A 26,096-nucleotide genomic window follows, 5' to 3' on the forward strand; every position below is an offset into this window, starting at 1 on the left:
CATTCCCGGCCTACTATAGACATGCTCGCCAGAATTGAGGCAACGTCGCCCTCCCTTATCCACCAGGACAGGCAGGGGAATGAGGGTGGAGTGGAGTCCGGACCCAGAGAAAATGCTTAACGGACAGTCACCGCTTCCAATCGGAGAGCCGTGCGCAGGCTGGTCAGCCTGTGGGACTCGGCTGCTTAGGCGAGAGGCGGGCCTCTCAGACGTAGGAAGTATTCCCGGGTCTCTGGGTATTCAGCCAGGCGAAGGGCTCGCGGCCTCTGGAAGAAGGAAAGCGCGAGCCGCGTACATGCTCATGGCGCAAAGGGGTGAGTTTGGGAAGGCAATGTGCAGGCGAACCAGGGCCTGCCTTACTTCCGAAGCTAGGGCTCTAGGGGCGGACTTGTGCAGATTAGGAGCCCAGGCCTAATTGGGGCGCTCGTGGGTGTGGCTTTTGGAGGCTTCTGAGTCCTCGTTGGTTGAGGAAAATGCCCCTCCGGCCTCTGCGTGCTACCATTGGCTGGGTGAGAGTAGGGCGGGACTCCCGCCGCTGGGACCCGCCTCCTGGCGGGTGTTTAGGAAAAGGAGTGCAGCGGCTGGATCCAATCGTCTTCTCCTGAGTAATAGCAGCCGGTCCCAGCCGACGGTTTTAGTGTGAGGGCGAGAGTGCGTGTGGACGTGCCTGCTACTGCTTGTCTCTGAGTGTCTTTCTCTGTATGTGGGTGTCTCTTTGCGTCTCCATCTCTGTCTCTCTCCCGGTGTCAGTGTCTCTGTATCTCTGTGTGCCCTCGTTCCTTATCCCTTCAGCTCTTTTTACCTCTGTCTTTTTCTCTAGGCCTGTGTCTCTCATTCGTTTAGTTTTCTCTCTTCCAGTATCTCTCTTTATCTGACTCCTCTTTGTCGGTCTCACTTTGCTCTCTCTTGGTCTCTGGCTTTACACCCTTTCCCCCTGGACAGCTGAATGGAGCCCGCCACGGAGCCCGGCGGGGCAAAGCCTCTGACAACCGGCCTTCAGCTCCATCGCCCACAGGATTCCCATTTACACTGAGAACTCTTAGGAGAAGTAGATACTGATCACTCTCTCCTCAGGAGATTGAGGGGGTAAACTCTTCCATCCCTTCACAACAGAAGTTTCCAGAGTTGTGACTCCCTTTCCCTCATTGTGCTGTGGTAAATTCTGTGGTCCTTGTCATGTCAGCAAAATATGCTTTTTCATGAATCTACATACCAGATAAACTAACCAAGGCTTCTCACATCCATGTTCCCACGAAAATACAAGACGCTAAAAAAAGACCTAGCTCTAGCTAAAAGAGTGGACTGAGTTCTGGTGTCCAGGGAATCCCAGTGAAAGGCCCTGGGTTCATAAAAATACTCTTCAATCCTCTTTATACATGATCAAGGCAACTGAAGGGTATTTGAGTTCATTTATATGACAGCTAAGGAGAGTAATTGTGCTTACATTCCAAAGTAGGCTGAGAAATTCCTTGTTTGGGGTGAGTTAATCAGTCTCGAGGTACTTACCCTCTCACCCTCTGCGTGAACACTTAGGTATTGGGCCCCACCCACAAGCCTGGGGAAAAGTTCCTTTCTGAGCACATCTGTCATGAGGTCACTAGAACATTATGTTCCCAGGACTGAACCACCATTTTGAGTACTATTCTTGCCTCCATGCATCTTGAGCTCTGGAACTGACCATTCATAAAGCCCACTAGGAGCTTATCTGTGCCTTTCTGGACACATTGTGATGACCCTGGTACTATGGGTTCTTTTCCTTCTAGGCTTCCTGAATGCTGGGAAATTGAACTTCCATATATACAGTATGAATTGCGGGGAGGAGGAACACATAGCTGGGAGAAGAAACAAGGCACCTTGTAGTGTATTTGTGCAGGTGTGTAGTTGGGACTGGCTTCCTCAGTTGCACCTGCAGTGCAGAAACATTTACTGCCTTTATTTCCCTGTTACCTGCCCCTTGTTGCTTCTCTCTTTTCTCTGCCCCCTCCTCTTGTTTCAGGCTCTCTGTTCTGATTTGTATCACTGTTCCCTTTTCCTGCATTTTGATCCCTACCCTGTCATGCTGTTCTCTGCTCTGTCTCTCAATCCTTGCTTTTCACCCTGTTCCTTACCCTTTCTGTCTCTGTCACTCTTCTTGTCTTTGATTCCCCTGATCTTATTTTCTTTCAGTTGGTCTGGGAACAGGTACTAGAAGAAGAGGAATGATGATCTTAGCTACACTGATCGCTTTCTTCAAATCGACTTCCAGTTGAGGGCTGGATGCCTTTCCAGGTAGAATTTTTCAAATGGAACCCTGCTCTGCATTCATCAAGTGTGAAAATTGGACAAGATTAATGCCTGCCTACCCAATGGGACTAATCAGTGATAATGGAACCACAAATTCAGAACCTTTTGCACTCTACTCTGTTTCACTCAGCAGGGGCTACCCCCAGTCCCAAACCCATCATCCTCCCCAAGACAATCAACTTCTTCAAATTCCTCAAATCCTCAAATCTGTTAATTTAATCAAACTCTTAAACACACCCTAAGTCATTCAGCCTCCATAAAACACTCCATGTCTCCAATTCCAAAACTTCCTAAAAGGTGTGGGTATAGCTCAGTGGTAGAGTGCATGCTTAGCATGCATGAGGTCCTGGGTTCAATCCCCATTAACTCCATTAAAAAACCCCCAAAACTCCCCAAACACTATGCCTCCTCGAATCTGGTAACTTCTAAACCTCATCCTCACCAGACTACACAGTGTTTCAGAACTCCTAAACTCTTCAGACCCAAGACAATGTCCAAAACACTTAATTATCCCAAACACCCCAACTTCCACAAATCTGCAACCTTCCAAACACCAACCTTCAAACACACAAAAACCTCAACTCTCCCAAACTCACCAATGTCTCATGCCCATCAACTACCCCAAATCCATGAGCATCCCTGTGGATTTCAACCTCCAAACTGGCACACTGTCTAGACACACCAAGCTTCCCCAACACCCCTCACCATTCCCAATGCCTTCACCATGTTCCCTGCTCTCTTACTGTCTGATCTCATGACTCCTCTGTGTGATCTGTTCTCTTCTTTCCCCCCATTCACTTCCACCTCCCTCTCCACTTGTCTCCATCCCGTGGATACTCACATGCTAATGGCATCAGTGTGAGTGTAGTTTAAGGAGTAGGGTTGTGCCTCATGGATGCTATTGGCAATTGACCCTTTTTCTATGATGGGTCTGTGAGCCTGGCTCCCAGTCTAAGGCAGGGGCAGGGCTTTGGATCATGGGGTAATGGTCAAGTGTGTAGAAAAGGGCATGATACATGGGGAAAGCTTCCTGTGTTGCCTCTGACCTCCTCCGATTTTCCCTTGAATCCCAGTGGCCCAATATCCCTCTTCCTGTTCTCCTGAGGACCTCTGGGGGACTACACTGCACGAGGCAGGAAGCACTGACATTGGGAGTTCAGGAGTCATCATGGCAGACTAGATGAGCTAGTCAAGGCCCAGCCTGCCAAACTATCTCTTCCGAAATACGCCCGGGACATTGAGAGGTCCAGGAGTGCACCTGATCAAATGGATTTAATTCTGAAGTGCGTGATTTCCTGCTGTGGACGAAGAAGGTCTTGGTGAATAGTTATGACCTGGGGTCACAGTCCAAGAGGAGAGCCTTGGAGGGGAACAGGGGTACAGTGCCTGACCTACCTGTGACCTCTAGCCAAATGCCTGCTTGGGCCTGGGCCTCCCCAGGAGTGGGAAGAAGCTGATGGTCTGGCTACAGACTAGTGTGCATCCAGAACTTATGAAGGCACAGTGACTGCTTTCTGACCCATGACTGCCCTCTCATTAAGTTCTTGATTTGATTTGCTCATTTCCTTGCTTGACTTGTGCTCTCCTGTGACTCATGCACACAAGGTCTCCAGGGATCAAGGAGACCTGAGGCCTTTTAGGGAGTCAATAAGCTGCAGTGCAGGCCAGATGAACTAGTTGAGGCCTCACAGACTTTCATGAGAGGAGGCCTGCTTCACTCCGCATCCCCTGACAAGGCATGGACTGGCCTTGGTAATGGCTTGGGCGTGGCCAACCCTGTGGCTTGGGGTGGGAACCATAGATGTTGATCACTAACTAACCCATGGGTGACCTTCCAGTGAGGGCCTGATAGGACTTGTACATTCTTAGGATGGAGATGAGCCGTTAATGTTGCATATCATTGGCCCAGGCTAGGACCTGGGAGCTTCATAACTGGCCTTAAATCTTTGTGTAACCTTCCACAAGGTCTAGCCAGGGCCTTCCTAGGACCTAATGTATGGCTACATAAGTAGTTGAGATCTCTGCTCCCTTCCATGAAGTGGGATAATTCTACTAATTTGCATAAGGGACTACACCAGAGGCAGTTCATACATGGACCTGATCTGAATGATAAGATACCAGATTTTTGAGCCTGTACCTCAATGGGATGAAAATTTGGTGGACCTTGGGAGGGGATGAGAGTATTTTCCTGTGAAAGTGTTATGAATTTTAAATACCAGAGACTGAACTGTGGTAAATTGCCTGTAAGATAACCTCCAATTATTCCTGCCCCTTTAGGGACACATACTTGTGTGTAAATCCTTCCATTTAAGTGTGCACTAGATTTAATGACTCAGGTCTGAGGCACAAAATGTCACAGAGTAATAGGATGCTGTTTGCTGATTAGATTATCAAGACTGCATCTTCCTTCATGCTCAAACTCTTTTGATCTCCCTTATCTCTCTTGCTCCAGGGGAAGCCATCTGCCATGTCATGAGGCAGATGAAGAGGGTCTCAAGGCAAAAAACAAGGTCTGCCAAGAGCCAGGTAAGTTAGCTGGGAGGCATATCCTCCTCCAGTTGGGTCTTGAGATGACTGTAGTTCTGATTTTTCACCCTGATAGTAGCTTCACAAAGCACCCTGAGCCACAATCACCAAAGCTAAAAACGAACATTCTGAAACATTGGACTTCATAAAATTTTTAAAATTATGCTATTTGAAAGACATTTTTAAAAGAATGAAAGATAAGTCACAGATTGGGGGAAAGTCATATATCTAGTAAAGGACTATATCTTGAATACATAAAGAAATCTCAGATTTCAACCAGAAAATGAATAACCAAATACAAAGTTTGCAAAAAAAATTGAACAACTACTTCACCAAAGAAGTTATACGTATGGTAAATAAGCATATAAATGGTGCTTAGCTAATTAGTCATTGGAGAAATACAAATTTAAACCACTGCATACTTAATAAAATGTCTAAAATTAAAAAGTAATGAAATTTAAAAAAATCAATAGTATATACAGAAGCATCAAAACCACAAAGTAATTAGTGCAAATTTTAGCAAGAATATATAGTAATCATTTCTATATATATATATGCAAAACCATTATGTTAAACACCTTAAATACACACACATTTTACCAATTATACCTCAATAACACTGGAAGAATTGTATATCCTTGATTTGTGGCACACGATGATGCCCCAGGATCGTTTTGCATTTCCCTGCTTCAGTCCATTTCTCCCTGGTGCTTCAGTCTTTGCCACACTGTACCAAATATTTTCCTAACCCAGAGTCTTCCAAGGGCTTCCCGCTAAGTCAAAAACCAAAAAAAGTTCATAATATATCCCAGTTAGGTACATGTTGAGCCTGCTAGTAAAATAGGGACAATATCTCATTATAGTGGCAGTACTGAGATGTCATGTACTGGCAAGAGCCAGAGAGTGGACATGGGACCAGAATCTGAGATTGCTGGCCATGTGGTATTTGAAGATTTCATTTAGTTGGGGGCGCAATGATACAAGGTTTAGCATCAAGGCAGGAACTCTTTTAGATGATGTGAATCTGTTTCTAGGATGGGTCCTAGGAATGTGGAATAACTTGATGTACTTGTTGGAGAAAAGCCAGAATTGCTACAGCAGACAGTAGATGGAGGTAACACAGACCTGCAGAAGTAGGCATGTTAGAGTGGGTAAACTATGTAAGACCAGAAAACCCATCAGACAACTCAGTTCCTCAGGAGGACCCATGAGAGAACCATTTATAGCATCAGTAAGTAATGCACTGGGAGATGGGCATCAGAATTATAGAAAGTTCTCTGCAGGTTCCTTTTGAAGCTCAGAACTGAGATCACTAATAGCATTAGAAATGGTAGGTAACCAAGAATAGAGATACTAGGTGGAAGGACTTAACCGTCAAAAGCCTGCTGGCACAATTATCTTCATGAGCTGCAAATTGGGAATGGAAGCCAAAGGGGCCTGAATGGCTGGAAGTAACTGAGATAAGTAATAGAAAGGGGTACCACTCAAGCAGAATAGATGGGCAGCCAACATGTTGTCCTCAAAGTGTAAAATCCAACGAAGTAAAAGATGTATGAGAGGCTGAGGGAAGCTGTCAAACTGAACCCTTCCCCAGTCCTGAGCCAGTGTATTTACTGGGAACCCACTGAATGCTGGAGAGGATTGGTCCACAGGAGGGAAGACCCTATAACACCATGCTATGTTTATATAGTAAACATTTTCCCAGTCCTTCAATGGGACTACAGACTTCTTGATAATTGTCACTGGGACAAAGAGTAAAGCAGGCAATTCAATCACTGTTAGGCGGAGGTCTGAGCTCATGCTGCTGTCTGGAGAACCAAGTGTCATCTTGTGTCCCTGTTTGTTTGGGATCATATGCAGTCCAGGTAATTAATATAATTTTGGCCCAAATACAGCAGACTCTGAGTTGACCAGGTCCATACAAACTATGCTTGCACTGAGCCTAGAGATCATTCCAGGTGAGAACTCCGGATCCTCTCAGGTCTTCTCTGAGCATGTGTCATGTCCTAGACCTGTGCAGAACCTTTTACCTTGGCTGTATGTGTGAGTGCTTTTGAATGCCTGATTTCCTAAAGAAACTGCAGATTTTGCTCTGCAGTTTTGCTTACAGGCCTTAAACAATCTATTGAATGTTTTAAAGGTAGTATTTTTGCCCCAGGCATCTGAGGGTTGTTTGTAGACCTTGTAGTGTTTTTGAGGAGTGCCTGTCACTTTCCCGCTCTGTTCTCCTGTGCTGACTTCCAGGTTAGATGAAACAGAGATGAAGAACTTGCATTAGTTTTACAGATAGCCCCTAGACAGATCGGAACAAATACACAATAATTTGGAAAAAAAAAGATCTGCTCTGTTCCTTGCTGATTCAGGGAGCAGCGTGCCTCTCAGGGAAGGCAGGTTGCACCTGTTTTAAGACTACTCTGCAGCTAGGGAGGAGGGTGGAACAAGGGCAAAAAAAATAAGCACAAAGCTTTTCTGCAATTTTGAAATCACAGAATTTCCCTGATTCAGCGTTTGCTTGTTTGCTATAAGTCATTGATTGTTTTGCATAGTTCTGATAAAATTGGTTCTGGTATTTTCTGTTTTTTGATATGTCTGTGGGGTGACAAGAGCTTAGAGCTGCCATTTGCTGACAATACTCCTCCAGATACTGGTTTTTAAATACCATTCTCTGATTTCAAAAAATGGGGGCTTTGCAAATGGGTACAGAAGGCAATCTTAGATTGCTCCTGATAAACAAAGCTGGAACAATTTAAGCAACAATATACATGTAATATTGGTGTAATATTATAACCCAATGAACAAAATAAATATCGATGAATCCATAATAATACAGATGAATAACTGAATGCATACATAGGTGGAAGAGAAAGGGGGTTGATCTTCCTTACAGAACAATTTGAATTGATTCCAATTACTTTCCCTCCCCTAGATTGTGGGCTGGACTTGTGACTTACTTCCCAGTGATGGAGTGTGGAGAGGGAAAAGAAAAAGTGGCTTTACAGTGGGGAGACCTGGTAGAAACCACCTTCACCAGTGATCAAGATTAACATCACTATTGTAAAATGATTATAAGTCAATAAAAATGTTAAAAAAAAAAATTAAAATCACCAGAGGTATCATGGGCATCTAACGTACCCCTTCATGAGAAGAGTACTTACTCTTTGTGTGTGTGTTTTTTTTTCCATAAAAAACACAAGCCCATTCTAATAATGAGAACACAGGAGACAAAAATTGAGGGTTATTATATGAAATATGTGGTCAATACTCTTTACATGTTCTAAGTTGTACAAAGAAGGACTAAGAAACTATCGCAGATCATAGGAGACTATGAAAACATGGTGACTAAATGCTGTAATGTTCTGGATTAGATTCTGGCACAGAAAAAGGACATTAGTGGGGAAAATGGTAAAAGCAGAATAGGGTTCGTCATTTAGTTAAAAATATTGTGCCCATGTTAATTTTTCTGCTTCATTTTGCTTTTGTTCACTTTTTATGAGGGGGAGGTAGTTAGGTTTATTTATTTCTCTTTGGAGGAGGTACTGGGGACTGAACCCAGGACCTTGTGCATGCTAAGCCTGCGCTCTACCACTTGAGCTATACCCTCCCCCCCATGTTAATTTTTCTGTTTTGACAAATGTACCCTGGTTATGTAAGAGGTTCTCATTAGGGCAAACTAGGTGAAGGTTGTAAACAATTCTATGTGCCATCCTAGAACCTCTTCTGCTAATTTAAATTTATTATAAAATCTAAAATTGAATAGACCAAAAAAATAGAGAATGTACTGTCTTTGAACGACTCTAGAAAAGTTTGAAGTTGTTAAATTGTGTTAAAAGGAGAAATTTAATCAATCCCCCCAAAAAGGAACTGTTCAGACCCATTTATGCTGTGCATCTCCTATAATTCTAACCTCTGTTTGCATCTTACTGTGTTTTCATAGTGTTTGTGGTGCTTTATTTTTGGAAATATGGTTTACTTAAAAGTAGTCAAACTTGTTAACAGTTTCCTGCCTATTTTGTGCCTTTTGTGTCTGGAAGTCCTAAAGATATTCTCCTTGGTGTTATTATAAAAGTTTATAAGTTTTATGCTGTGGGAGCTAGAATATCCACCCTTCTCTTGTCCAATGACTCTTGGTTTAGTCAATCTACTAGGGAAGCTTCAGGTGAAGTTTGACCCAGGATCTCTCTGGATCTGTTTCTTTGTCTAGGCTTTGTTTCGCTTTTGGTAGAGTGGGAATATGACAGAAATTTTGGAATGAGAAGGGCTAGGGTCAAGCAGGAAGTTATTGGATGAACAAAAGATGAAAAGTAGATGAAGAATTTAGAGGATCAAGGAGATCTTTTTCAAATCAGAGTAGAGTTTGTCATAAATTTTATTAATGCATATGCTTCTTGGAGAAAATGAACAAAACTTAAGGGTACAAGCCAGTGAACTTTCACAAAATCACCCCAGCTTGTCACCATTTCCTACATCAAGGAATCAAACATTGTAACTCTACAAATGCAAGGACAGGTTGAAGTGGTGCTTGGACTGCTTCAAGTAGTTTAAGTGGGCTGGAGGAGTTTCTGCACTCTGAGTGGTTGTTAGTGGTCTGGATGGAAGAAGCTCATTGGATTTACAGTTGGATGGGCTGGTCAGGTCTTGGGTGGGATGCTAGAGTTGTGTCCAGAAAAGTTATCAAATGTGCTGAGGAATTGTTGGGATTCAGGCTGTAAGTGGGCAGATGCACATGAGGACTAATCTTTGGAGGGATGGGATTGGCCTCCATATCAACTTGGGCTCATTCACAGTGACCAGACATGGAGGGCACACACTGGGCAGGCAGGGCTGGTTTCCTTCTTATATACGGTAGTCACAGTCTCTCTGCTTCCAGACACACTCTGTGAGCTCAGCATGAGGGCAGGCACACCAGCAGAGGAGGCAGGGCTGGACCTAGAGGTGGAGGGAGATCCAGGGCTGGTCACCACCCCCTCCCCACTCCTGTTCACAGCTCCGTCCTACAAAGATGGGGCCACAGGGGTCTGAGTACAGGCAGAGGCTAGAGGGAAGAGTGAGGGGGCCAGGGAACAGGAGGGAACCTGGGGGAGGAGGCCAGGGCATAGGAAGAAGGTGAGGGAGCAGGGACATCCACAGAGGGAGAGAACAAGGACATGGGACAAACACCAGTGGCCAGGCTGCAGAGGCAAAAATGCCGGGAGGCCACTCACTCGACATTGGCATCCTTTTCTGTACAGTTTCCTGAAACCTAACCTCTGCTCCGTGGTGAGCTTATACCAGAAATATAGGTGGCATCTTGTGAAGGGCAGTGTCCCTCTCCTCAGATAGCCTGCAGTGATCAGAGAGCGTGGCCTGAGTGTCAACACAGCATGTGTGGGTGTCCCCAGGGAAGGACACGCTTTGGCCCCTAGAGAACGGGCCCCAGAGGGTCTGGGAACCCTGAGGCAGGTACAGAGTCAGCCATGAATGACGGTCCAGCATTTCCCTGGGAAGAATCTGTCAGATCACAGAGAAGGGGCCTTTGTTCCTCAACGGTGCTAGAGTTGCAGAAGTGGAGTGGGTAGCAAGGGTGCGGGCTGTGTGTGGACAGGGGTACTCACCTGCAGTAAGTAATTGTGTTGAATCAGAAGTCCTCTAGTCATAACCACTAACTGAAGGGTGAGTAGGCAATATTGGATGCCTATAGTCCCATGGGAGCCTTAGGTATCTGTGACAGAGGAAAAGGGGGGTTAGGATCTTAGGTTTCCACTATACAAGTTGTTAGACACCAGAGACCATCAAACTCCAAACTCCCCCAGAAGTTTGGGGAAACTTTTTTTTTTTAGAAGGGTGTAAAAAGAGCAGGAGAAGGTATTGGATTCACCTCAGTGATGTTGATTTTGAAACCTCATTTATTCTTGGTGTTGTTTTCTACTCCCCAGTGATCAGGGGGCACATGGAATTCATGGATTTAAGACTCCTGCTACCCAACATCCCCCAGACACTTCAGATCACCAGAGCTCCTTTACCTCTGCATTTTCTGAAGTCCTTCCTCCTTGGTGAGGACTTGTCTGGTGTTCCCCTAGACTCATCGACATGTGGCTGTATCAAACACTGGGAATTTGCTAAGAGAGTCAATTTCAGGTGCTCTCATCACAAAACAAAATGGTACCTGGGTGCGGAGATGACATGTTAATTAGCTTGATTGTAGTAATCATCTTACTGTATGTATATATATCAAATCATCATGTTGTACATCTTAAATTAATATAATTTTTATCTTAAAAAATAAATAACTCTGGACAAAGGTTACATACTAGCATCCCCAGAGGCAAAGTCTGAAGTCTCCCGCCAATGGTACTTTGGCCCAAGTTGGCCCCCAGTTTTGTTCCCTCCCTATCTTGCTTCTTCACCTCTCTTGTTGGTTTTATCAAGAGCATACTCTTCCTAAATAATGATAGTTGGAATCTTTATCTTAGAATCTAATTTTAGAGAACCTCAGACACAATATACCTTTCTGTTCATTCAAGTTTATTTCTGTATCTTTTGAGAACAATGTTTATAGTCATACTCGTATGTTTTCGACCTTCTTGTTGATGTTTTTAGTTTTGAAAATTATATGCACATTTTAGTGTTAATCCATTTTGAAGGTAAATTGAAGACATCGAGATATTTCACCCCTGAATACATGCCTCTCCTAAGACCTGGGATATTTTCATACACAGACAAGAAATTACATACTGATTCAATAAGCTTACCAATATACAATCAATTTTTAAACTTTTAAAAATCATTTCAGTAATGACTTTATGGGTGGATTTTTTTTGAAAAGCTGAGGATCCACTCAATAATTACCCATTACATTTAGTTCTCATACTTCGTTTGATTTCTTTGCTATGAAATAGTTCCTCAGTTCTTCTTTTTACTTCATTACTGTCACTTTTTTGGACAGTTCAGCCTGCTTGTTGTGTAAAAACTTCCTCCATTTTGGTTTGTCTGATATTTCCAGTGGTTAAGTTCAGATTATACATATTTTGTATAATCACAAATATTAATTAGGTCCTTTGTGTCCTTGTTCTTGTTCATTTTGGTTACATTTATGCCCAGTTATGCATATATGTATGTATGTATGTTGTACATGGAGTATTTTCCTCCATTATATCTTCTACTCGTTTATGGAGGTATGCAGGAAGTGTATTAATTCTTATCTGTTGATTGTATAATTTTCTGTTTTAAAAAATACTATGGTTGTTTGCAGTGACTTTTCAATTATTCTTCTGGGTTTTCCACAATTATTAGTATCTGTTTTAGCTTATGGTGTGGAGCATAGCCAAGCCCTCTTTCAGGGCTGAAGCATTTGGGAAAGATGGGTGCTGACATCTTACACCAGAGTCAATCTCAGGGAATTGCCTCCATTTGGTAGGAATTGCATCAATCAGATATATGCCTGCTTCCTACAGGCAGCCTACATCTAATGACTGGTCTAGACAGAAATATAAAAGTCCATAGACAACCTTTTACTGAAAATATATGGCCCATTTTGTAAGCCCACAGACCCATACTCACTACTCCAAACCCAGAACTACTGATCCTACAGATCCCAATTCTGACAGTAAAGACCTTCTATCACCCATACATTGACCCTACAACCTCCCATTACTGGCCCTAGGACCCCATCACTATACTCACAGCTGATACGTCAGCAGACTCCCATCACTACCGCAGGAACTCCACTTCAGTAACATTAACTCCATATCACAGGCACCTCTGTCTCAACATTATTTGAGCCTCCAGACTCCACATCATGGGCACCTTTGTCTCAACATCACTTTTCCTACAGATGTGTACCATAGACAAAATAGATTCCACATTTCAGATACTTCAATCTCCAGTTCTAGATATTACTTCTAGAGACTCCATCACTAACTCCAGAGAAACCCCATTTCGAACTCTACAACCTTTCACTCACTCAGCTGTCAGCCCTACTCACTGGTCCACAGATGCCTACAGACACTCATCACTGACCCCACATATACCCATCAGTGTCTCCATACACCACCATCATCCACCCCAAAGCCTGGTCACTTACTCCACAAATCCAGTCTACACCCCACAGTTCCACTGAGGTTTGTGGGCAAGGCCCACGTAGGCCAAGAAAGAAGAGAAGCATCAAAGACTCCACCATCTTGCTCCTATAAAGACTGCTGGCCTTCTCAAAAATGACCAGTAGATGGCAGAGAAATGTATGATTTTGATACGTAGACACCTGCTCCAAAGATGATGGAGCTTTGACGTTCTAGAGTTTTTCTGAGAAAACCAGCTCATCTGCCTGGTGAATACTGAGATTATAGATCGTTGTTGTATCAGCAAATTTCTCATCAAGACGTTTCTTCTCAGCCCACCACTTATAACACAGCCTACCCCACTCCCGTGTCACTCATCTAATTCTGTGTCTGTCTGAAGAGTCTTGTGGTTAATCTCACCTTTCTCTTCATTAAAACCCATTAGGAGGAAATAATATTTGAAAGCTATTTTATAAGAGAGGCTTGAATGTGGTATTTCATGTTTCCTATTAGAGTTTTCTGCATTACCATAGAGATTTGGCAATCCAAAGGGATGAATCTGTAATGCCGAGAATGTGTGAATATTTTTAGACAAGGAGAGAGTTCATATGCTTTTGAAATTAAGGTGGTAGAGGCAGCCCTATACATTTAGTAATAATAACAAGAGCTGATATTAATTTAGCACTTACGATATGCTAAGCACTGCGCTAAGCACTGCAAACCGGCACATTTAATTTTCACAGTAACCCTACGAAGTGATGGCTATTTAACATTTTTTACTAAGAAGTACACTGATGCCCAGAGAATTCAAGTAGCTTTCTCACAGTCCTACAATTAGAAAAATGTTCAGTACTATTTCTTTTTATGTATTCATACTACATGCAGTTAAAATTATGGTGCTTGATGTTAGCATTGCTGGAATGGTATGAATTCAGATGTAACGTTATTGTTCTCTTGACCCTGTGACACATGGGTTGATATCTTCTCTTTCCTAGATCTGGAAAAGAGTTTTAGCTGTGTAATCTTGAATAAGTGTGACCATAAATGAATTCTTAAGGAAGCATTGTGACAATATCTGGCTTGATATTAGCAGAATATTTTAAACCGGGACTGTCCCACCAGCCCCAGTTACATGACACTCATCATTTTAGTGCAGTGGAGTGGTTAAATCACACATCTCTGCTGCTGCCAGGGACCAACTCAGGTCTATCTTCTCCCTCCTGCACAGGCAGAACATCACTCAAATCTTCCAACCTGAGGTGTATCTCTGGTGATCTGGCTTGATACTCAAGGGCTTTGTGCAGCAGCCCAGCCTCAGCACCCCTGGGACAGACTGAGTTTTGTCAGAGACATGTTGTGTTGCATCGCAGTCCCGTGCCTAGAAAACAGCTCCCCTACTCACTGGCCCATTTCCTAACACTTGCTATGGTGGTTAGTGCTTATTCCGGGTGTTGGATGAGTTCATTGGTGGCACTAGGAGCCCCTTGAATAGGGTTTGGGAACAAGCAACTGATCTTTGACCTATTTGTGACCTCCTCCTGAGGCAAAAGGCAGGATGTGTGGTTAAAGTCAGGGCTTGGAGGCTAAAAAAGATTGTATGTTGTTTGTTGGAATATGTTGAATATTAGAGGCAGGCTAAAGGCCCCTGATCTGCCAGTAAAGTCTGGCTACATGCTTGTCTAGACCTGGGTATTCTCAAGGAGAAGGAGAGGCTAGGTCATGGCCTCACTGTGGTCAGTGGCCGGTATGGGGTGAGGGTGTAGGGACATGGCTATGTCCAGGAAAATTCATGGCCAACTTTGAAAGACAATGGGGAGTAATGATTGTGGGGACTAATCTCTGAGCAATTTTTGACATCCGACAGAGTTCTTTCATATCCTGGGACCTTCGTATCCAGGGCCAAGAAAATAGTCATAAGAACGTTGGTACTCTCTTTGGGAACATTGGTTTACCTTTAGGAAATGGGGATGCTTTCCGTACGTTGTTAATTTGCGTTAATGTAACATTGTAATCGTGATCAGTACTATCCTGGTGAATCCTGTTGTTGCCTCTTAATCTGTACAAAATTGGGATAGTTATGATACATCATTGATATTATTTTTTTGCCTTTGTATTAATAATATAATTGAAATTAATACTGTAACTAGGAATGATTACTAATACTTATAAACTAGGGAGGGTATTTTTAGGAGTATTGTGAGGCATAAAGCAGGCAGATCCTTATTTAGTGGTGGTAATAATAATAAGCAGTGGTAGTAATAATAACTACTGACCATAGAGTGTGGAATACAAATCCAAATTTATTGAGTGTGCACAGGTTTCAGGTAATACTTCACGTGTATTCCATGTATGAAATATTTAACCTTTCCAGTAATCCTATGAAGAAGTTCTGTGATCATTTACATTTCATAGTTGAGGGATCTGAGGCAAAAAGCTGTTGAATGACCTGCCCTGAGCTACTTCAGCCAGGAGTTCATGCAACTTGGATTTTAATTGGAGTATCTTGAGTTCACGTTCCATTTAGTTAACCTCTATGTTTCTCATAGTGGTTAAAGGAACACTTACCATAAGTCACTAATATTATTTATCCACATTCTGTCAGTATTGTATCATCAAGGACAGAAGAACCGCAACAAGTTCTTTTCCTCAGTCCTTCCTTGTCCCCCACGCTCCCACCTGGTTCCTACCTTCCTGGTGGTCTCTGCTCTTCCTGTCTGTCACCACCATGCCAGGGCAGCTCTGCTCTTGCACACTGTTACACTACTGGATTATGACTTAGACATTGGGGAGTCTATTATGAATGCAGGGTGTTTTGCTCTGGTGTTTTAACCTTTGGTTATAAAGGGTGAGAATCCACCCTGCTCAGGTGGTTGGGTGAAGGATCCCAGGTGTGGGTGCCATGGGGCTGCACATTTTTGTCATTTTGAGACTTGGCTGGAGGCACGTAAGTGGAATCTTCCTACTCTCTCTCCTTTTAAAAATTTTATTTATTATTATTTTAAAAACTTTACTGGGGGTAATTAGGTTTATTTATTTTATTTTTTAATGGAGGTACTGGGGACTAAACCCAGGACCTTGTGCATGCTAGGCAGACACTCTACCACTGAGCTGTGCTCTCCCCCTCAGTGGAATCTTGAATACCTAAACACGAGGGGTCCCTTGCATGCTCTTTCCACTCTCTCAATTGTTATATTTTATTGCAGGACCTGGTCATGTCAGCAAGAAAACTCAGCCCTATGAGATCACATTACTAGGGTGACTCTACCAACTCCTCCCGTACGTATCTCCTCTTGAGAACAGGAGTCTCCGTTCTCTGACTGAGACAACGTGCAGGTGTCTGGGGTCTGACAGTTCTGGTTAAATACCAACACCCCAGTCCCCCTACCCCACAACTAGTCCTGAGTGCTGTATCATTTTTCCCCTTTCCTCCACAGATGATCAAATTTCCTGAGGAGAAATTTGAGTTTATCTATGCAAGTGATGGGGAAAAATACTATGGTTACATTCATGAGTGGATATATTTACCCCAAATACCTCATCTAGGGTGAGCTCATTCACCTCTAGCCCTTTGGCTTCTCTGACTGTGGCATGGAACCCTCAATTTTGGTCAACAGACCAGAAATACAGTCCTTGTCTCTCTTTAGGGACTTCGAGCATTGTGCTTCAGGGACTGCCCATCCATGGCTGATTTGCTTCCCTGCCCAGGGTGTCCTGAGGCCATTAGAGCTAGATTCACTTAAACCACAGAGTGGACATAGTGTGCTGAGCTCCCAAGTTTGACTTCGGTTGTCACGGGCAGTTTTAAGTAACAGTAAAGCAAAACTGAATAGATCTAGCATGAAATATGGAAAAGAGTACAATGAAGATGCCTTCTTGATATCTGTGGGACAGGTCATTCTACCATGAGTGACCTACTGTTCTTTCATCCTGGGACCTGTTGCTTACTCTCTTTGTGCCTGCTCCCTCTCCCTCTTCCTTTCCCCCTCTCCTTCTCTATATCCTCTGCGCCTTTCCCCGTTCCCTGTTTTTAATCTGTTTTTGCCCTTCTGTTCTGCTTGATGAGTTCCTATTTTCCCTTTTCTCTATCATTGCCACTTCCTTCTACTTGCTACTGTTTGCTTCACCTCCTGTCTTTTTGTTCTTTCTCCCTGCTCTGTGCTCCTTCCCTCTGCTCCCAGGACTCTGCCAATCCTTCATTTTCTGCTCCACCTTTTTTCTATCATCTGCATGGGACAGGGCACAGAATTAAGATGTGCTAATCTTTGCTCTGCAGTCTGCATCTCCAGAGAGATTTCCATAGGGATAGTGGTCACTGCTTACTCACGCTCATACAGTCACACAGGCAAGACTTCTGCCCTGTATTCAGGGAGTAAAGTTTACCAAATCAAGCACCTGTCTAAACTCTGTGAAATGTCCTTCTGAAATAAATTAGACCCTCACAGATTCCATCCCAACCTCCTCAAATCTATTAACCCGTAAATGTTTTGTGTATTCTTTCTTGATCTGGCTTCTAGTAAGAGGAATACTATGAGTCAACAAATTTGATAGAGCTGTGTCCTTAGGAAACACACACATTTCTCCATGGAGTTTTAAAAATATTTAACTTTTTAAAAAATTGAAGTATACTTGATTTACAATATTGTGTTAGTTTAAGGTGTGCAGCAAAGTGATTCAGTTATATATATATATATATTTAGGTTATTTTCCATTATAGGTTATTATAAGATAATGACTATAGTACCCTGTATTATACATTAAATCCTTGTTGCTTATCTATTTTATATATAGAAACATGTATCTGTTAATTCTACATTCCTATTTTATCCCTCCCTCCCCTCCCTTTCCCCTGTGGTAACTATAAGTTTTGTTTTCTGTGTCTGTGAGTCTATTTCTGTTTTGTGCATAGATTCATTTATATTACTTTTTAGATTCCATATATAAGTGATATCATATGATATTTCTCTTTCTCTGTCTGACTTACTTTACTTAGTATGATATTCTGTAGATTCATCCATGTTCCTACAAATGGCAGTATTTCACTCTTTTTTATGGCTGAGTAATATTCCATTGTATATTTATACCACATCTTCTTTATCCATTCATCTGTCAATAGGCACTTGGATTGTTTCCATGTCTTGGCTATTGTAAATAGTGCTGCTATGAACATGGGGTGCATGTAACTTTTTTGAATTAGAGTTTTCATCTTTTCCAGATATGTGCCCAGGACTGGGATTGCTGGATCATATGGTAGCTCTATTTTTAGTTTTTAAAGAGCCTCCATACTGTTCTTCATAGTGGCAGCACCAACTTACATTCCCACCAACAGTATAAGAGGGTTATCTTTTCTCCACACCCTCTCCAGCATTTAATATTTGTAAACTTTTTGTGATAGCCATATTGACTAGGGTGATACCTCATCATGGCTTTGATTTGCATTTCTCTAATAACCAATGATGTTGAACATCTTTTGTGCATGTTGGCTATCTGTATGTCTTCATTGGAAAAATGTCTATTTAGGTCTTCTACCCAGTTTTTGATTGGGTTGTTTGTTTTTTTGATGTTGAGTTGTATGAGCTGTTTGTCTATTTTGGAAATTAACCCCTTGTTGGTTGCATTGTTTGCAAATACTTTTCCCCATTCTGTAGGTTGTCTTTTTGTTTTGTTGATGGTTTCCTTTGCCTTGCAAAAACTTTTAAGTTTGATTAGGTCCCATGTGTTTATTTTTGCTTTTATTTCTTTTGCCTTGGGAGACTGATCTAAGAAAATATTGCTACAATTTATGCCTGAAGATGTTTTGCCTATGTTCTCTTCTAGGAGTTTTATGGTGTTCTGTCTTATATTTGGATATTTAACTTATTTTGAGGTTATTTTTATGTATGGTGTGAGGAAATATTCTGGTTTCATTGATTTACATGAGGCTGGCCAGCTTTTCCAACACCATTTGCTGAAGAGATTTTCTTTTCTACATTGTGTATTCTTGCTTCCTTTGTCATAGACTGATAGATCGTAGGTCTGTGGGTTTATTTCTAGGCTGTCTCTTCTGTTCTATATGATCCATATGTCTGTTTTTGTTCCAATAACATACTGTTTTGATTACTGTAGCTTTGTAGTATTATCTAAAGTCTGGGAGAGTTATGTCTCCACCTTTGTTCTTTTTCCTCAGGATTGCTCTGGCAATTCTGGGTCTTTTGTGGTTCCACATAAATTTTAGGATTATTTGTTCTAGTTCTGTGAAAAATGTCATGAGTATTTTCATAGGGATTGCTTTGGGTAGTATGGCCATTTTCACAAAATTGATTCTTCCAGTCCAAGAGCATGGGCTATCTTTCCATTTCTTTGAATCATCTTCAGTTTCCTTTATCAGTGTTTTACAGTTTTCAGCATATAGGTCTTTCACCTCCTTGGTTAAGTTTATTCCTAGGTATGTTATTTAATTAATTATTTTTTTAAACTTTTTTTTATTGAGTTATAGTCATTTTACAATGTTGTGTCAAATTCCAGTGTAGAGCACAATTTTTCAGTTATACATGAACATACATATATTCATTGTCACATTTTTTTTTCACTGTGAGATACCGCAAGATCTTATATATATTTCCCTGTGCTATACAGTATAATCTTGTTTATCTATTCTGCATATGCCTGTCAGTATCTACAAATTTTGAACTGTCCCTTGCCACCCACCTCCCCCTTGGCAACCACAAGTTTGTATTCTATGTCTATGAGTCTGTTTCTGTTTTGTATTTGTGTTCTTTTTTTTTAGATTCCACATATGGTATTTTTCTTTCTCTTTCTGGCTTATTTCACTTAGAGTGACCTTCTCCAGGGAATATCCATGTTGCTGCAAATGGTGTTATGCTGTCATTTTTATGGCTGAATAGTATTCAATTGTATAAATATACCACTTCTTCTTTATCCAGTCATCTGTTGATGGACATTTAGTCTGTTTCCATGTCTTGGCTATTGTAAATAATGCTGCTATGAATACTGGGGTGTAGGTGTCTTTTTGAAGTAGGGTTCTTTCTGGATATATGCCCAGGAGTGGGATTTCTGGGTTCTCTGGTAAGTCTATTCCTAGTCTTTTGAGAAATCTCCATACTGTTTTCCACAGTGGCTGCACCAACATGCATTCCCACCAGCAGTGTAGGTGGATTCCCTTTTCTCCACAGCCTCTCCAGCATTTGTCATTTGTGGATTTTTGAATGACGGCCATTCTGACTGGTGTGAAGTGATACCTCATTGTAGTTTATTTTTTTTGACATGATTTTAATCAGGACTATTTTTCATTTTCTCTTTCTGATATTTCATTGCTGTTGTAAAGAAATGCAGCAGATTTCTGTATGTTAATCTTGTATCCTGCTACCTTGCTGAATTAATTTATTATTTCTCATAGTTTTTGTATGAAGTCTTTAGGGTTTTCTATATATAATATCATGTCGTCTGCATATGATGACAATTTTACCTTATTCCTTCCAATTTGGATACCTTTTATTTCTTTTTCTTGTCTCATTGCTGTAGTTAGGTCTTCCAATGCTATGTTGAATAGAAATGGTGAGACTGGGCGTCCTTGTCTTGTTCCAGAACTTAGTGGGGAGGCTTTCACCTTTTCACTGTTGAGTATTATGTTGGGTTTGTTATAAATGGCTTCTATTATGTTGTGATATGTTCCCTCTATACCCAGTTGGTGACAGTTTTTATCATGAATAGATGTTGAATTTTATCAAATGCTTTTTCTGAATCTATTGAGATAGTCTGGTTTTTGTCTTTTCTTTTGTTAGTGTAATGTTGAACCATCCTTGTGACCTTGGAATTAATCCAACTTGATCATGGTGTATGATCCTTTATGTATTGTTGGATTTGGTTTGCTAATATTTTGTTGAGAATTTTTGCATCTATATTCATCAAACATATTGGCCTATAATTTTCTCTTTTGGTAGTGTCTTTGTGTGATTTTGGTATCAGGGTGATAGTGGCTTCATAAAATGACTTTGGGAATGTTCCCTACTATTCAATATTTTGAAATAATTTGAGAAGGATAGGTATAAATTCTTCTTTGTATGTTTGGTAGAATTCCCCAGTGAAGCCATCCAGGCCTGGACTTTTGTTTGCAGGGAGTTTTTAAAATTGCAGATTGTATTTCACTTCTAGTGATAGATTTGTTCAAATTATCTGTTTCTTTCTTTCTTTCTTTTTCTTTTTTTGGGTTTTTTTTTTTTTTTTGAGTTATAGTCAGTTTACAATGTTGTGTCAATCTCTGGTGTACAGCACAATTTTTCAGTCATACATGATATTTCCCTGTGCTGTACAGCATAAACTTGTTTATCTATGTTATATATGCCTGTCAGTATCTGCAAATCTCGAACTCCCAGTCTATCCCTTCCCACCCCTCTCCCCCCTGGCAACCACAAGTCTGTATTCTATGTCTGTGAGTCTGTTTCTTTTTATATGTAAGTTCATTTATCTTTTTTTTTTAGATTCCACATATGAGTGATATCATATGGTATTTTTCTTTCTCTTTCTGGCTTACTTCATGCCATTTGCAGCAATAGGATGTCCCTGGAGAATGTCATTCTATCTGTTTCTTCTTCATTCAATTTTGGCAGGCTGTATGTTTCTAGAAATTTGTCCATTTTAGGTTGTGCAATTTGTTGCCATATAACTATTCATGGTATTTTCTTATTTTTTTGTATTTCTGAGGTATCAATTGTTATTTCTCCTTTTTTCATTCCTTTTGTTTATTTGAGTCCTCTCTCTTTTCTTTTTGGTGGGCCTGGCTAGAGGTTTGTCAATTTTATTTATTCTTTCAAAAAACTGGTTCTTGGTTATACTGATCTTTCCTTTTTTTTTTTTTTGATCTTTATTTATTTCCTGTCTCTTCTTCATTATTTCCTTCTGCTAACTTTGGATTCTGTTTGTTATTCTTTTTCTAGTTCTTTTAGGTGGTAGATTAGGTTGTTTATTTGAGATTTTTCTTGTTTCATAGAGTTTTTTGATTGATAAATTTAGAAGAGTTAAATTAAGAATCTTTATCTTCACCTTTAGTGCAGTAGGAAGCAACTAAGGTTATTGGTTAGTGAGGGCAACTTTCTCCTTGCCACGACCCTCCTCCCTGCCCACAAAAAGTACAGTCTTCAATATTGACCATGAAATATACAAGGAAAGCCTTCTCCGTCCTCCCCAAAAATACAGTCTTGAGTGTTGGCCATAAAGTATTTAAGAGCCACCTTTGATCAGACTAAAGGTAGGGAAGGAAAAGCACTAAAGAGAAAAGAGGAAAATAGAGCCTCCACTATTGGGAAGAAAGAGAAGGCTTAGAGTATTGTGAAATGGTTAAAACTCATTCAAATGTTCCTGAAAGCCATTGTCCATACCATTGTCAGCTGAGATAAGGGTACATTTCAACTTTGTTAGCATGTCACATAATCTTCACGTCAGGCCCATAGTAATAGGTATTCTGGGATAAATTGAAGCCATTAGTTAATTGAAGCCTTGGGTAATTAACTTATGCTCTGAGCAGAAAAAGATATTATTTGTTTATTCCACCAATAAACCTCCTCTTGTATATATATCAAACATTACCTACTGAGAACATTTCCACACTTGAAATTGTAGGGAAAAAATGGCATAAGATACACTATGCTGTACACATTTTAAAAATTAATTTTAAAAAGTGTGCCCCCCAGTACTTATACATCCAGTTTCTGAGTTTTCCCAGGGACTGCCTTCACCCTCTGATTGCTGTTCATGTAGGAAAAGAGCTGAAAGTGAAAGGGGGTATGAGATCAAGGACAAGTACAATGGCATGAACAGCAATAAGCTGAAACACATGAATGAATCTTTGAATGTCCTGGACTCAGGCCAGCATGAACCTCGCGTCTCCACAATCTACTGCCCAGGGCCACAGACCCTTGGGATGAAATATATGGGTTAATGCACTCAAAAGTCAGATTCCCAGAGACCTTATGTTCCCACAGAATTGGTCCACTCTTCCTTGTTAAGGGATAGTCTTTTCCCTTTTCCTAAAGATCATGCAGAGGCTACTCCAGACCTAAGCCAGTATCTGTACCGGGAATTGAATGCAGAAGAGGATTGGTCCACAGATGAGAGGACCCCACAATACCAGGGTAAATTTATATGGTAATGACTTCACCAGTGCTTCCTCAGTAGGACTTAATGCTTTTTCGGTAACTATACACTGGGGCAAGGAAAATGAATAAGCGTTTTAGAGACTGTAGGACACAATTCAGAGTTGACTTTGGTATGTGGAGCACCCAAGTGTCTTTAGGGATCCTTGTTTGATTGGGATCATACCGGATCCAGGTAATTTAATGGAATCCTGGCCTTAAAACAGACCACACAATGTCTCCTAGGTCTACAGACAGTCAGTGATTTGGATCTTTTTCTCCAAACTTACAACTGGGATAGATATAGATGGTGGTTGGCATAAGCACTACATTGGGCTTTTCACCTCTGATATAAGAACTGTCTTAATGAGTAAGACCAAGTAGAAGATTCTGAAGTTGACCCCTTGGCCAAGGTAATAAAACAATATCATAATTTAGATATAATGGCAGAAATCAGTGCCATGATTAACATCCTAAAGGTAGAATGAGGTCCCCAGTATACTAGCATTTAAATTCTCAGTATGACCCTTAGAAATATAGTTCACAGGAGGCTGCTGCACCGTGGTACAGAAAGATCCAAGCGCTGTCTCGCCGGAAAAGGGTTTGGTCAGATCTCTAAGCCATAAATTCAAGCCATCCCAGCAAAAATGTATCAAGTGATGGAAGTGCTACACCCAGGACTGAGCCTGAACAGATACAGAGGGCAAAAAAAGCCAGAAAAGCAGGTAGCCCAGAGCCCCCATCATCCAGTAGAATTGCACTGAGGCCTTTGTCTTCACTCACAACTTTTGACAACCTGATGGACAAAGAAGGATCCTGACTGGTTAATAGAGGGTTGGCTTGGTATGTTGAAACAAGCTGAAAATGCATGACTGCTATGTAATATGCCAACTTAGGAGTGATTTTGAAGGAAAGAGGTGAGAGAAAAATTCTCCCCATGTAGAGAATATAAGAAAGGGCTCCTGGTCACATTGTTTCTGGGGGAAGAGAAGAGACCCAAAGTCAAAAGATATATGTATTAGTTTGCTAGAACTACCATAACAAAGGACCCCAGACTGGGTAGCTTAAACTACAGAAATTAATTTTCTCACAATTATGGAGGCGAAAAGTTCAAGATTGAGCTGTTGACAGGCTTGGTTTCTTCTGAAGGCCTGTCTCCTTGGCTTGTAGATGGCTGTCTTCTTCAGTCTTCACACGACCTTCCCTCTGTGCATATCTGTGTCCTAACATCCTTTTTTGGTAAGGATACTAGTCATATTGGATTAGGGCCCACTCTAATGACCTCATTTTACCTTCATTCCCTCTAAAAAGACCTTCTCCCTAAATACACATTCTGAGATACGGAGAGTTAGGACTTCAACATTTGAATTTGGCGGGGACACCATTCAGCCCTTAACAATATATGAACTCATGGGCAGTGTGTTAATGGACGTTCCAGCCCATTTTCATCGGTAGTTGGTTGCCACCCCAGACAGCATCACGTGGAGGGGAAATCTCCCCAGCCAACCCATGGAATCACAAGAAGTAATAAAGTGATGGTTACCAATTTAATCAAATTTATAAAAGAAATGGACACAGTGCAACATACACATTTCAGTCACATAGTCTGAAGAATTTTTATGAATCAATATGCTATGTAACTATACCTTAATCAAGATATAGAGCAATAGCATAAATACTCCAATTTCCTCACATCCCTTTGGAGTTAATCATTCACCCAAGCCAGCCTCAGACAAACACTGACCTAATTTCTGTAAATGTTGATTCATTTTGCATGGCCTAGAATTTACTATGAATAGGTTAATATAGTGTAATCTCTTTAGTAAATGATTTCTTCCTCTCAGCACACTATTTTTAAGATTTATCCATGTTGTTGCCTATACTAACAGTTCATTCCCTTTCTTGCTAGTTACCATTATGTTGTATGAATAAACCAAAATTTGTTTATTCATTCAATTTCTGGTGGCAAATTGTCTTTTCTCAAGATTTTTACCATCATGAGTAAAGCTGTTATATACACTCATTCCCAGTATCTTTGTTGTCACGTTTTCCTTATTTGTTTAAATTCTAAGGCTGTAATTTACTGATTAAATGATAATTTTATAATTAACTTCATAAGAAACTGTTGAACGCTTTTCAAATTAATTGTAATATTTTATAGTCCCAAGAGCAATTTGGAAGACTTCCATGTACTTCAGATCCTCACCAACACTGGTATTGTCAGTCTTTAGACATTGTAGTGGATTTGAAGTGGTATCTTACAGAAATTTTACTTACATTTTTCCAATAAGTATTGTTAGGGACTGTTGGCCATTCATGTATCATGTCTTATAAAATATCTATTCAAATACTTTCCCATTTCTATTGTTCTTTTCTCCTTTATTACTGAGTAGAAAGAGGTTTTTGGGTTTTTTTCTTTAATATATTCTGGGTATAGGATGTTTGTCAGATATATGTGTTTTGCATATAACTCCTGTTTCTGAGACTTGGGGTTTTTTTTTTATTTTTGGAATTGTAGTTTTTGACGAGCGGGAGTCTGACATTTTAACGAGGCACAATTTATCAGTATGTCTTTTATAATTTTTGCTCTTTGTGCCCTATCTGTTGCCTGTGCTACTGATAAATTTCATTTCATTTAGGCACTCCCCTGACTAAGCTAGGAAATACATGCTATCTATGCATACATACATATTTATAAACATTTTTGTAACTCTGCGTGTGTGTGTGTGGCCTTGTAGCCACAGAAAACCTCTCTGTGCCCATTTGGATCCCCAGGTCTGTGCCAGGCATGTCATCGTTACCCTAGGTGTTCTATTGGGGTTGAACTCCAGGAAGGGTGAGGTCACAGACAATTGGTCCATGGATTTTGCAGCCTCTGCTGTGCCTGTTAACCACAACCGTGCCTGCTCAGATTCTTAATTCTTTGCCAGGAGCTCTCTCTCATTCTGAGAGTTTTAAATGTAAGGACCTGCTTATTGAGAGGTTGAAATTGGGAGGTGGAGGGTCCGAATAAGTTAGGTGGGGATTGTAGAAGTACAACTATCAGGCAGTGCCTTTATTCCTGACACTGCACTTAAGTGCACTCAGATTTCTGAGTCTGGGCCAGGAGGACCATCTTCCCTGCTGGGCT

The 26,096-nt window shown here is 41.1% G+C and overlaps 1 protein-coding gene across 20 annotated transcripts in view; it reads left to right on the top strand.

The window, feature by feature from the left end:
• Positions 1-26,096, top strand: part of LOC105079804 (uncharacterized) — a 429,087-nt gene that overhangs the window by 390 nt on the left and 402,601 nt on the right. For 6 of the 20 annotated variants that reach the window (XR_012509216.1, XR_012509217.1, XR_012509218.1 and 3 more), the window contains exons 1-2: positions 2-314; positions 4,736-4,809. Coding sequence is in view for 10 of the 20 variants with exons in the window: in XM_074370390.1 (XP_074226491.1) it covers positions 80-314; positions 4,736-4,809 (309 nt within the window). In the remaining 10 variants the exon portion in view is untranslated. The other 14 variants (XM_074370393.1, XM_074370400.1, XR_012509223.1 and 11 more) reach the window with 13 other exon arrangements.

Source organism: Camelus bactrianus, chromosome 9, assembly GCF_048773025.1.
Source record: "Camelus bactrianus isolate YW-2024 breed Bactrian camel chromosome 9, ASM4877302v1, whole genome shotgun sequence".
Lineage (NCBI taxonomy): Eukaryota > Metazoa > Chordata > Mammalia > Artiodactyla > Camelidae > Camelus > Camelus bactrianus.